Source organism: Procambarus clarkii, chromosome 15 (assembly GCF_040958095.1).
Source record: "Procambarus clarkii isolate CNS0578487 chromosome 15, FALCON_Pclarkii_2.0, whole genome shotgun sequence".
NCBI classification, from domain to species: domain Eukaryota; kingdom Metazoa; phylum Arthropoda; class Malacostraca; order Decapoda; family Cambaridae; genus Procambarus; species Procambarus clarkii.
The window spans coordinates 11,946,962-11,959,827 of NC_091164.1; the positions used below are offsets into that span (position 1 = coordinate 11,946,962).

The 12,866-nt window shown below is 41.1% G+C and overlaps 2 protein-coding genes across 2 annotated transcripts in view; one reads left to right on the top strand and one right to left on the bottom strand.

Annotated features, from left to right (window-relative positions):
* Positions 1–8,872, bottom strand: part of LOC138364912 (uncharacterized) — a 14,206-nt gene extending 5,334 nt beyond the window's left edge. Inside the window, exons 1-2 of the mRNA XM_069324992.1 lie at positions 8,795–8,872; positions 21–611 (exon numbers count right to left, since the gene is read on the bottom strand). Coding sequence (XP_069181093.1) covers positions 21–611; positions 8,795–8,872 — 669 coding nt within the window. The remainder of the gene's footprint in view (positions 1–20; positions 612–8,794) is intronic.
* A 1,598-nt stretch (positions 8,873–10,470) lies between these two features.
* Positions 10,471–11,424, top strand: LOC123748621 (probable GH family 25 lysozyme 3). The gene has a single exon (XM_045730785.1). It carries the CDS (start codon positions 10,471–10,473, stop codon positions 11,422–11,424), a length of 954 nt encoding a protein of 317 aa, XP_045586741.1.
* Positions 11,425–12,866: the final 1,442 nt, after the last annotated feature.

The window sequence follows — 12,866 nt, forward strand, 5'->3', positions numbered from 1 at the left end:
ATCGCATCTCCACATCTCACCAAAAGGCAGCTTGTGATTGGATGACTTTTGAGGAGTGCAACATGAGAGGGGAGTTTTATCATGTCGTCCCCTCGGCCAGAGAGAAGGGAGTCGAGCTCTCCCGTCTTTGTCTCTCGTGAAGGCTCAAAGGATGGCGGTGGTGAGACATATGAGTTGGTGCATTTTTGTTGAATGATGATGGTCTGGCGAGACGATCTGGCGGCGGGGGGTTGGGGGGTCTTGCTGGGGGTGGGTCTTGCTGGGGGTGGGTCTTGCTGGGGTTGGTCTAGCGGGGGTGGGTCTTGCTGGGGTGGGTCTTGCTGGGGTGGGTCTTGCTGGGGTGGGTCTAGCGGGGGTGGGTCTTGCTGGGGTGGGTCTTGCTGGGGTGGGTCTAGCGGGGGTGGGTCTTGCTGGGGTGGGTCTTGCTGGGGTGGGTCTTGCTGGGGTGGGTCTTGCTGGAGTGGGTCTTGCTGGAGTGGGTCTTGCTGGGGTGGGTCTTGCTGGGGTGGGTCTTGCTGGGGTTGGTCTAGCGGGGGTGGGTCTAGCGGGGGTGGGTCTTGCGGGGGTGGTTCTAACAGGTCACTGGCGGGGGTGAGTGTAGCGGGGATGGTCTAGAAGGAATGGTGTCACGGAGATGACTTAGTAGGGATGGAAGGTGGAGAGTCTAGCGGGTATAAGCTCTGTATTCTCTTGAGCGCAGGCGGGAGAGATACATAATAATTTACACGTGGAAAATAGCAGAGGGGCTGGTCCCAAACCTGCACACAGAAATAACACCACATGAGACCAGGAGGCATGACAGGATGTGCTTGATACCTGTTTGATGGGGTTCTGGGAGTTCTTCTACTCCCCAAGCCAGGCCCGAGGTGTAGAAGAACTTCCAGAACCCCATCAAGCGCATCCTGCCATGCCTTCTGGTCTCATGTGGTGTTATCTGTGTGCAGGTTTGGGTGTTATTGCGGTGTTATTGGGTGTTATTGTGGTGTTAGCAGAGGTGCAATAGGTACTCTGAGAAAGAACTATCAACATCAGAGGCCCGAGACTGTTCAACACGCTTCCACTACACATAAGGGGCATAACTAGCAGACCCCTCACAGTGCTCAAGGGAGAACGTGATAAAACACCTCCAAAGGATACCTGATCAACCAGGCTGTGACTCATACGTCAGGCTGCGAGCAGCCGCGTCCAACAGCCTGATTGACCAGTCCAGCAACCAGGAGGCCTGGTCGACGACCGGGCCGCGGGGACCTTGACCCCGCGGATTCACCTCAAAGTAAGGATAGTCTGGCGGGGGATGACTTAGCGGAGATGGTCTGCGGAAAATCTAGCAGAGATGGTCTGCGGAAAGTCTAGCAGAGGAAGGTCTGCGGAAAGTCTAGCAGAGGAAGGTCTGCGGAAAGTCTAGCAGGGATGGTCTGCGGAAAGTCTAGCAGGGGGAAAGGTCTGCGGAGTCTTAGCGGTGTCGGGGCTAGGGTCGGCCAGCGCGGAAATGGCGACGCCGGCCTCCGAACTCACAGCGACGCATTTAAACCCTCCACAGTAACTCCTGCTATCATCATTAATTCTTAAAGAGACCTGTGTATTCTTACACTTGCTAAAGTTGATACGTTTGAAGTTTGTAGACACGAGAGAGCGCACTTTCTCCTCAACAGTTACCTCCATCCAGCAGGGCCGGGGAGGATTCTTTACACTCTTACTGGCTACTATTTTTGCAAGACTTTTCGAAGTTGTAAGGAATTCGTCTTGCCGAAATGCGTCCTACAATTTTGTAAGAAATTTATTATTATTATTATTAATATTATTATTATTATTATTATTATTATTACCAGGTATATTATTTTGTACTGCTATTACTATAATTATTTTATTTGTATAGTTGTTATTTTTGTCAATATTTTATAAAATGTTACTTGTTATTACTAAAATTTATAATAATATAATAATCATAATTATTTGTATTTTGTATTTTTCTTTTATTATTATTACTAAAATAATATTGTTGATATTATTATAATAGTGAATAATACTTATTATTGAGAAAATTATTATTTCTGTAAATACAGAATAATAATATTTAATATTCAATCTCAATAATAACATTCACTGTAATAATATTACAGTAATCATATTCTCAATAAAATACAATAAATATTCTCAATAAAATAAAATAAAATAATTATAATCTCAATTATAGTAATATTATTATAATTGAGATTATAATTATTTTATTTTATTTTATTGAGAATATTTATTGTATTTTATTGAGAATATGATTACTGTAATATTATTACAGTGAATATTATTATTGAGAACAGTATTATTAAGAATATTATGTTTATTGAGAACTATTATTAGGAGTATTATTTTTTATTGAGAGCATTATTATTATTGATATTATTATTATTATTGTGAATCTCATTATTGAAAATATTATTAATACTAAAAATATTTTTATTGAAAACATTATTATTTTATTAAGAACATAATTATTATTATTAACAATATTATTATTATTATTATTATTATGAATATTATTAATATGAATATTATTATTAGTATTATTATTACCTCTATTGTGAATATTATTATTGAGAACATTATTATTATTATTGTTATTATTAGTGTGAATATTATTACTAAAAACATTATTATTGTGAATATTACTACAGTATTACTGTTAATATCATTATTGTGAATATTTATTACTGAGAATAATATCATCATTGGGAATATTATTATTATTGAGAATATTTTTATTACTGTGATAATTATTATTGTGAATATTTTGATATTATAATTATTATTGAGAATATTTTGATATTATAATTATTATTGAGAATATTTTGAGATTATAATTATTATTGTAAATATTATAATATAATTATTATTGTGAATATTATGAGATTATAATTATTATTGTGAATATTGAGAATATAATTATCATTGTGAATATTATAAAAAATATAATTGTTATTGGGAATATTATAAAAATATAATTATTATTGTGAATATTATAATATGATTATTATTGTGAATTTTATAATATAATTATTATTGTGAATATGTTGAGATTATAATTAAATATGTCGAGATTATAATTATTATTGTAAATATTATGAGAATATAATTATTATTGTGAATATTATAATATATTTATTATTGTGATTATAAAATATAATTATTATTGTTAATATTATAATATATTTATTAATGTGAATATAATATACTTATTATTGTGAATATTATAATATAATTATTATTGTGAATATTATGAGATAATAATTATTATTGTGAATATTATAATGTAATTATTATTGTGAATATTATATTGTAATTATTATTGTGAATATTATGAAAATATAATTATTATTGTGAATATTATGAGAATATAATTATTATTGTGAATATTATGAGAATATAATTATTATTGTGAAAATTATAATATATTTATTATTGTGAAAATTATAATATATTTTTTATTGTGAATATTATAATACAATTATTATTGTCAATATTATAATATAATAATAATTGTCAATATTATAATATAGTAATTATTGTCAATCTTATGAGAATAAAATAATTATTATTGCCAATATTATTACTATTGAGAATACCAGTAGGAGCCACGAGGAGAATATTATTATTGAAGTTGAAGGAAAGAGCCAATAAATGTGTGAGCGTCTTAGAAGCGACATTTTTGAGGATGTACCCTCCATATCCTTTCTCAAGGTGCTGAAAAAAAAAAAGATTATGTTTGCAGTGCCTGGAGAAAGTAAGCATGGTGGTTACATCAGAAATTTTGGCTTTTAATACAGACACACACACACACACATATATGTATGTTCAGTGAGGATCTACAAGGTCTTCTCTAAGTACTCTTTATTTTCTTCTCCGAGGCTATGGGTCCCTACACTTGCAGCAGAGGTGGTACTTCTGGTACCACCTTTGGTGCATATATATATATATATATATATATATATATATATATATATATATATATATATATATATATATATATATATATATATTGGGTTTATAACCCATTTATACATATTGGGTTTATAACCCATATATATATTGGGTTTATAACCCATATATATATATATATTGGGTTTATAACCCATATATATATATTGGGTCTATTATCCATATATATATTGGGTTTTTTCCTTCACCTTCATTCAAGCATTAAGGCATTGTAGTGTCTCAATATTGTTATTGTGAAAACTATTATTTTTATTATTATTACTATTGAGAAAATTATTATTATTGTTGTGAACATTATTATTATTATTATTATACTGTAATTATTATTATTATAGTAAATATTGTTATTGAGAAAATTAGTGACTAATTTTCACTAAAATTATTATTAGTGACAATATTATTGTTGAGAACATTATTATTATTATTGAGAATATTATTATTATTATTATTATTATTATTGGGAATATTATTATTACTATGAATATTATTGCTCTTGAGAACATTATTAAAGATAATATTATTATTACTGTGAATATTATTGCAGACAGTAAGTCACAATAACATAGATGAGACCCCTACGCCACTGAAAAGAAGAAAACAACGTTTCGGTCCGTCCTGGACCCATATGGGCCCGTCCTGGACCCTTCTAGGTCCGTCCTGGACCCTTCTAGGTCCGTCCTGGACCCTTCTAGGTACGTCCTGGACCCTTCTAGGTACGTCCTGGACCCTTCTAGGTCCGTCCTGGACCCTTCTAGGTACGTCCTGGACCCTTCTAGGTCCCTCCTTAACCCTTATAGGTCCGTCCTGAAATCTTCTAGGTCCGTCCTGAACCCTAATCAAGGCGTGTAAACAAAGAGTTGTTGTTTTAGATTCAACTACTCGGAATCAAAAGTACCAAGTAGCACGGGCTATGGTGAGCCCGTAGTGGACTTACCTGACACAGAAGCGGGGCTGTAACTCGGTGTGTGTGTGTTGTAGTTGTGTTGTTTTTTTTAGATTTAGCTACTCAGAAAGAAATGGCCATGTAGCACAGGCTATAATGAGCCCGTAATGTTCTACAACAACAACAACAGTGTTGTAGAGAAAGTCAATACAGTATATAAGATGATAATGTGAGGTGAAAGGCGAGAAGGTTGAAGTAAACCATGGGAGTGACTTGGAATAAAGAAAATTGCAGAAGGCCTAATGGCCGAGAGAAAAAGGTGAAATGGAAACAAAAGGGATAGCAACATACGGGAAAAAAAAAAAAAAAAAAGAAACTGAAGAGGATAAAGTTAAGTCAGAACACGTTTCTTAAGGAGGTTAAAACATTTCAGTATGTACTGTGAAAAACAACAGCAGCAAAGGCAAAGACTGGGGATCATGTTGTATATGAGAGTCGATTTTAGAAGACCAATCTACAGGACGATCAGCGTTCCTGACATGACAGAAGAGAGCAGTGTTCGTGTCTGCAGACTTAACACCTCTCTTGCGTTCTTTTACTACTTTGTCATTAAGCGCTGGTCCCAGTTTCACCAAGGTATCGGAGAGGACAAGACGAATAGGAAATAGATAAATCAATCATCGGAAGCATTGGTAGGAGGCGGAGGAGCACTGTGAACCAGATTACTACTAAGTGTGTTGGTTTGTTGATAGGAGTGTTATATCAAGCGGGCGAAGGGTATCAATGAGATTTTTGAGTTCAGGGTTCATTTTGAGCTTCCCAAATTGTGCCGGGAAGGCCCAGCACAGTGCTTCTAGCGTTGGGGGCCAGGTTTCGGATGAAAGCTCTTTTAGCTTGAGAATACGCACAGATGATCAAATTTAATGGATAAACAAGATAATAGAGAGTGACTTGTAAAAGAGCGGAAATTTCAGAATCAAGAAACTGGGGGTCACTGATGTATAGGGCCCGGAGGGAGGAGGCGAGAAAACTTTTCTTAGCTGATGAGGATGGTAGGAAACCACATGAATGTACATACCACTGAGCATAAGCATACAGTAAAGAGAAAAAGAGAAACCAGACACAGAGTTATGAATATACACATCTAGGGAAGGAAGGAGAGAACTATGATTTCCATTCGACTTTGGAATGTATAGGCGCCAGCCTGGAGCATACCTGAAGAGGATTCTGGGAGTTCTACTCCCCCAGCCGGGCCTGAGGCCAGGCTCGACTTGTGATAACTTGGTCCAACAGGCTAGTGCTTGGAGTGGCCTACAGGTTGTTTAGACAGGAGAGAAAAGGCTGGAAAAGACTAAGAATCATGAGGCCAAAAAGCGAAACTGTGAACAGCATCGCAAAGCCAGAGAGTGCCGAATATCAATAGTGGGAAGAACAATTCTAAAGTATTCACAGAGACTGGCCAGAGAAGGAAAGACAGGAGATTCAATAGCGACACCGAAAAGTTCGAGAGAAATATTTACTATTGAATGAGAAGGAGTTAAGAGTCAACACAAGAGTCTGATGAGATGGAAGAAGACGTCAGAAGGAAGCGGGAGATGAAGAAGGCCCCTCATTCGCCCTTTGACTAAGGAAAGAGAACATCATCAAGGGGAATATTAGTATAAAGAGAATCAACGTCAATACTAAGCATCTTACAGGAGAGCTGCAAGCGCAATCTTTCGATGAAATCCTGAGAGTGACGAAAGTAGCAGGAGAAAAAGTACCAAGATAAGGTGTGTGTGTGTGTGTGTGTGTGTGTGTGTGTGTGTGTGTGTGTGTGTGTGTGTGTGAGGTTTTGGCAAGCCAGGAGGCAAGAAGACAACCAACAGCGTCTCATGAAGAAATAATTGGACAAGGAGAAACACTTGTGAGTTTTAGGTAGACCAAAGAAATACGGAAGAGAAAAGCAAATGCCACGGAAACGTGTGACGAGATCAAAGTCAGGTGGACAGAGGCTAGAAATCTGTCTTAGTTTACGGTTAAAGGAAATTGTAAGGCGATCCAAAGGGGTTAGAATCCAAAGGAGCATAAGTCAGAGAGCAAAACTTGAGGTAGTCCACATGACGAAGGGCAACCAGCGAATTACCTATGTCAGAAGGAAGGATAAGAATAGCGTTATTAGTTTCCAGGGAAGAACAGACAAGCTCATAGCGATGAGGGACGTTGTGACTTTTAGACAACATACCCTCAAGATGTGTAGGTTGCGTGTCCGAACATTATTATTATTATTATTATTATTATTATTATAACTGATAATGCTATTATTATTGAGAATTCTAATATTACTGAGACTATTATTATAATTGATAATATTGGATAAAAATCACACTTGTTTATTTGTGAAATTTATGTATGGAATTTGCACCATGTCTTTCGCACTCTCCTGAGTGCTTTATCAAGGTCTGAGTGTGTGTGACTAGGACGAGACTAGCATCTCAACGACTAATGAGATTCTCATTAGTTGTTGAGATGTTATTCTCGTCCTCACCACACACTCAGACCTTGACAAAGCACTCAGGAGAGTGCGAAAGACATGGCGTAAATTCCTTACATAAATTTCACAAATAAACAAGTGTGGGTTTTTATCCAATTATTAATATGTCTGTGAGAAGACATTACCATTACTAAAATTGATAATATTATTATTATTGAGAATATAATTTACATGGCTAGTTATATTATATAACAGTTTCCAGAATAACCCCAGAATAGTTAACACATGTAAACCAGGAGATCAATACTGGTTTGGGTATTAATGTAGGAGACTATAACAGCCCATGACCAGTCAAGGGCCTGAGAATAGCTATAAAAGGCGACCAAACCACCGAAACAAAGTTGTGTATGGTAATTCAAGAAATCATATCAAACAGGTGTAAAAGTGGTCTACTGAGGGACGGGAGACGTCTCCCGTCACGCAGGGTGCAGTCGCACCTCCATAGATCTCCAGTATCAGCTATTGATACTGGTAATGGCTCAAAAGGGCCACCACTTACGGGCTATTCATGCCCGTGCTACCTTTTGGGTGGCTTAATCTTCATCAATCAATCAGTCTATTGACAGGTGGCACGAGGACTTGTGACACTAATTATTAGGTGGATATCACATGGCAGTGAAGCTTTGAGGTGTATGCAAGACGATGATGAGTCACAATAACGTGGCTGTGGATATGATGACCAAAACACACACATCAGAATGTGAGGATGAACAACCCAGCGGGTTTTCTTCCTATTGGGGAGTGTTGTACATGCTGCTATGGCGGTGTGTCCACTCACAGGATGAGTGGCGCTGCCCAATACTGTCACTATGGCAGTGTGTCCACTCACAGGATGAGTGACGCTGCATAATACTGTCACTATGGCGGTGTGTCCACTCACAGGATGAGTGGCGCTGACCAATGAACTCGCCCCTCGGGACAAATTAACAAAAAAATTAAATCAGAAAGTGAAAAAACGACGACGTTTAAGTCCGTCCTGAACCATTATCGAGACATGTAAAATAATTTGAGCCAAGGCACAGGTAAATGTATGGTACGTAAAGAGTGTGGGATGAGGAGAAGGTGCATAATAAAAGAACAAGAAGACTTAGACCCCGCGCTTCACGGGCTCACCATAGAGCCTGTGCTATTGGTTCCAGTAGCTGAATCTAAAGGAACATCAACTGCGAGGACTAGCATCTGATGACTGCACACCTTCACTACACCGGACGGCTCCTTAGCTACCAGTGCCACGGAGAAAGTTCAGCTTCTTGCCTCTCACCTGGCAAGTAAGATGCAAGTTATTGAGCCGGATCGCTCTCTCTCTGAGTTTCCCTTCCCTTACTAATTCCCGCTAATCTTCCTGTAACGTCACAAAAGAGAAAGAAAAACGTACGTTTGAAACTCACGTTAGCAAGGCCCTTGAGCGAGACTGTGTAAGTCCGAATATCTTGGATGTGCATCTTTCCCTTGCAGTCCTCTTCCATGCTTACATTGACCAACAAACCTGGCTATTAATATCGAAGCTGAACACAAAACGAAAAAGCAAGACATCTGTAGAAAACTATTGCCACTATCCGGTCGCTGAAATGATATTACAAAATTAATCCTTGCTGAGATAATACCTGGATGAGGTTCTGGGAGTGCTTCTACTCCCCTGATAGAACTTCTGACACCTGATCAACCAGGCTGTGATTAATACGTCAGGCTGAATCGCGTCCAACTGCCTGGTTGACCAGTACAGCAACCAGGAGGCCTGGTCGACGACCGGGCCGCGGGGACGCTAATCCTCGAAAACACCTCAAGGTAACCCCAAGGTAACCTCCCCAAGCCCGGCCCTGGAGCATACTGGAGAGGTTTCGGGAGTTCTTCTACTCCCCGAGCCCGGTCTGGGGGCAGGCTTGACACTATTAAAATCCCTTGATACAAACTACATGTACTTATTAAGTAACAAGTAATTTGGGTTTAGAGGTAAAATGACATCAGGTCTGCTACTTTACAGTTGACCGTAAAATAGACGAAGAGCCTTGCATGTGGAAAGGATTCATATGTCACAGTCCTGGATACTGTTGGTGTTTGATAGGATCTGGCATAAAAGACTAGCGAGTGTAATAAACGAACAACGAGAACTAGTATGACTAGTCCTAGTTAATTCGCTGATTCCCGCGTCGTAGATTCCCACCAGACTAGAAGCTGGTGGGAATCTTTTGCTCCTCTTTGAAAACTACTCAAGTAACTGAACCTTTAAGATCGTGTTAAGTAATCATTGCTCCTGCGAACATGCCATACAGGCCAGTGTACCCCAGGGCAGTGTGACCGGACCACTCCTGTGGACCACCAATTTCGATGGCATCATGTACCTAATACTACAGGCTAGAACCTATGCAGATATTTGTACGCTGACTTTCCCAAAAACACAAGAAATTGTAAAGTACGTCAATGAAACTCTTAAAACTCGCCAATGAAACTCTTAAAACTATCTTATCCCGGGGGATGACGGAGGAATTTCTATCCACAATTAATAACCTAACCCCCCCCCCCCCCAATCTCTTCTAGCTTCTCTATCAATCGCTCCCTCCAAAACACCACACAAAAGGCGCGACAGTTTGGAGACGAAAGCGCTATGCCAGCATAACTATATAGCACTTCGGAAGGAATAAGAAAGAGAGAGAGAGAGAGAGATATACGAAACGCCGGCATATGAGGGCGGAGTGAAGGAACGATGTTCACAACCACTTGGATTATCGGGGATCGAACGGGGGTCACGTCAGAAAAGAGAGAACGTCATTCCACCTACCAGTCGTAGTGACTGGATGAGATGACTACCTGATATATGTTCCCCGAGCACGAACACAACAATTCCGACGCTCTTACCACCCGTAATTCCCAAAATAATGGAACGCATTTTGGCAACGGGCTGCGGCCAAACAGTTACTTCAATAATTTAAACACAAATGAACAGCTAACAGCACAACAGTACCCCCCTCCCCACCCCCCACAGCCTTGCTACATATAACGGCACAGGAACATTATATCTGTAGCGTGCTAACTCTAAAGTAACTCTAACCCGGAGTTTCAAAAAGCGATGGAATGTGTGCGCTTACGAAGCCTAAACTTTACCCATTGTCAGGCAACACCAGAGGCTCCTCTCAGGGAAGCAGCAACACCCGGGGGCTCCTCTCAGGGAAGCAGCAACACCCGGGGGCTCCTCTCAGGGAAGCAGCAACACCCAGACTCCTCTCAGGGAAGCAGCAACACCCGGGGGCTCCTCTCAGGGAAGCAGCAACACCCGGGGGCTCCTCTCAGGGAAGCAGCAACACCCGGGGGCTCCTCTCAGGGAAGCAGCAACACCCAGACTCCTCTCAGGAAAGCAGCAACACCCGGGGGCTCCTCTCAGGGAAGCAGCAACACCCGGGGGCTCCTCTCAGGGAAGCAGCAACACCCGGGGGCTCCTCTCAGGGAAGCAGCAACACCCAGACTCCTCTCAGGAAAGCAGCAACACCCGGGGGCTCCTCTCAGGGAAGCAGCAACACCCGGGGGCTCCTCTCAGGGAAGCAGCAACACCCGGGGGCTCCTCTCAGGGAAGCAGCAACACCCAGACTCCTCTCAGGAAAGCAGCAACACCCGGGGGCTCCTCTCAGGGAAGCAGCAACACCAGAGGCTCCTCTCAGGGAAGCAGCAACACCAGAGGCTCCTCTCAGGGAAGCAGCAACACCCAGACTCCTCTCGGGGAAGCAGCAACACCAGAGGCTCCTCTCAGGGAAGCAGCAACACCCGGGGGCTCCTCTCAGGGAAGCAGCAACACCCGAGCTCCTCTCAGGGAAGCAGCAACACCCAGACTCCTCACAGGGAAGCAGCAACACCCAGACCCCTCACAGGGAAGCAGCAACACCCAGACTTCTCTCAGGGAAGCAACCGAAGGCAACATGAAAAGATTCCCAAACACAAAGCCCGGGCTTGGAACGGTCTCTTGTGGAGGTATGGATATGGCGCTGAGGTTGGGGCTGGGGCTAGGAGGAGGAGGAGGAAGGGTAGTTAGAGGAAGGTAATGGAGGAAGGTAATGGGGGAAGTGACGGGTGTGGGGGGGAGTGGGGGGTGGATATTGCTCATGGAGTAGCTGGTGACCTTTGATACCCCGGGAACATGACTCAAATTGCTTGTCTACTGGGGATGAAGGTAGGATGGAGGTGGGGGGAGGGGGGCACTTACCTATTAGTGGCAGCTGGGGAAGGTGGAAGGGAGAGGAGGAGAGGGAGGGGGGAGTGGGAAGGGGAAGGGAAAGGGGGGAGTGAGGTCTAGCCCTCTGTGCCCCGCCTACTAGCCTTCTTGTACCTGTTGTGTGTTAGTTGCGCTGAGGTGTGGTGGTAGTGGTGGTGGCCAGATGCACGTATCTCGTAGTGTTTGAGTGGCCTTACTACCACCATCGCAACTACCATAACACGAGACGGTTCCTTGGATCAATGTGAACCGCGACTCGGTTTCTGGCCAGGTCTCCTGGTTGGCAAGTTGGCCAAGCCGACTGCCAAGATGTTGCTACACACACACACACAGTCTAACGCATGCATCACAACTGTTGACCAGATAACCTTTAGAGGTGTTTATCAAGTTCCCTCTTGAATGCCGAAAGTGGTCGACTAGTTATGCCCTTTAGCCTATATTTTAAAGAGCGAGAGAGTTGAGAAGTCTTGGGCCCCTTGATGTTGATAGAATTCTCTCAGCACACCCATTGATCCTTTACTTTAAAACGGAGCTAATTTGCACTTCCTGCCATGCCTCCTGGTCACTTAAAAACAAAAATATCAATTTCGTTGTGCAAAATCTGAAAGCAATTTCTCCTAATATTTTCCAGTTGAAAATTACGATGTGTTTCTCACCCGCATTCCAGGGAGTTCAATTTGAGGGATTTTATGAGGCTCCCAAAATTGTGAGGCTTTATTGAATAGATCCTTGTTGTAGTAATGTGTCTGCTATCCTGGTCCATTCGTGCGTCTCCATACAGTTAGTACATTGTGCTAACATGGACAAGCACAATGCTATGTAGAACCAGCATTGTGCTTGTCCATCATGGAACCACCTCCAGCCTTTCCGTCACAGAACCAGCATGATGCTTGTCTGGTGAGGTTCAGGTGTCAGGTTTTGCGCTGAGTCCAGCTAGAGAACTGATTTTTGCATCCCCAAAATAATAAAATAGTTTTAATTGAGAATAAAAATGACCGAACGCGTAAACCTTTTTTGTTTACATTACACTTAAACCACCAAATGTAAACCCCGTATGAGTGTACCTCTTCTTGACCCGAAGGTTTGATATTCGTTTATTTGTCTATTAACCAAACTAAGTTTTTGTTTATATAATATTGTATTATATAGCAGCAACACCCAGACTCATATATAATATTGTATTATATAGCAGCAACACCCAGACTCATATATAATATTGTATTATATAGCAGCCTCACCCTATAATATTGTATTATATATAT

Coding starts and splice junctions, on each gene's coding strand:
- LOC123748621 (XM_045730785.1), top strand. CDS start 10,471: ATGGAATGTGTGCGCTTACGAAGCCTAAACTTTACCCATTGTCAGGCA.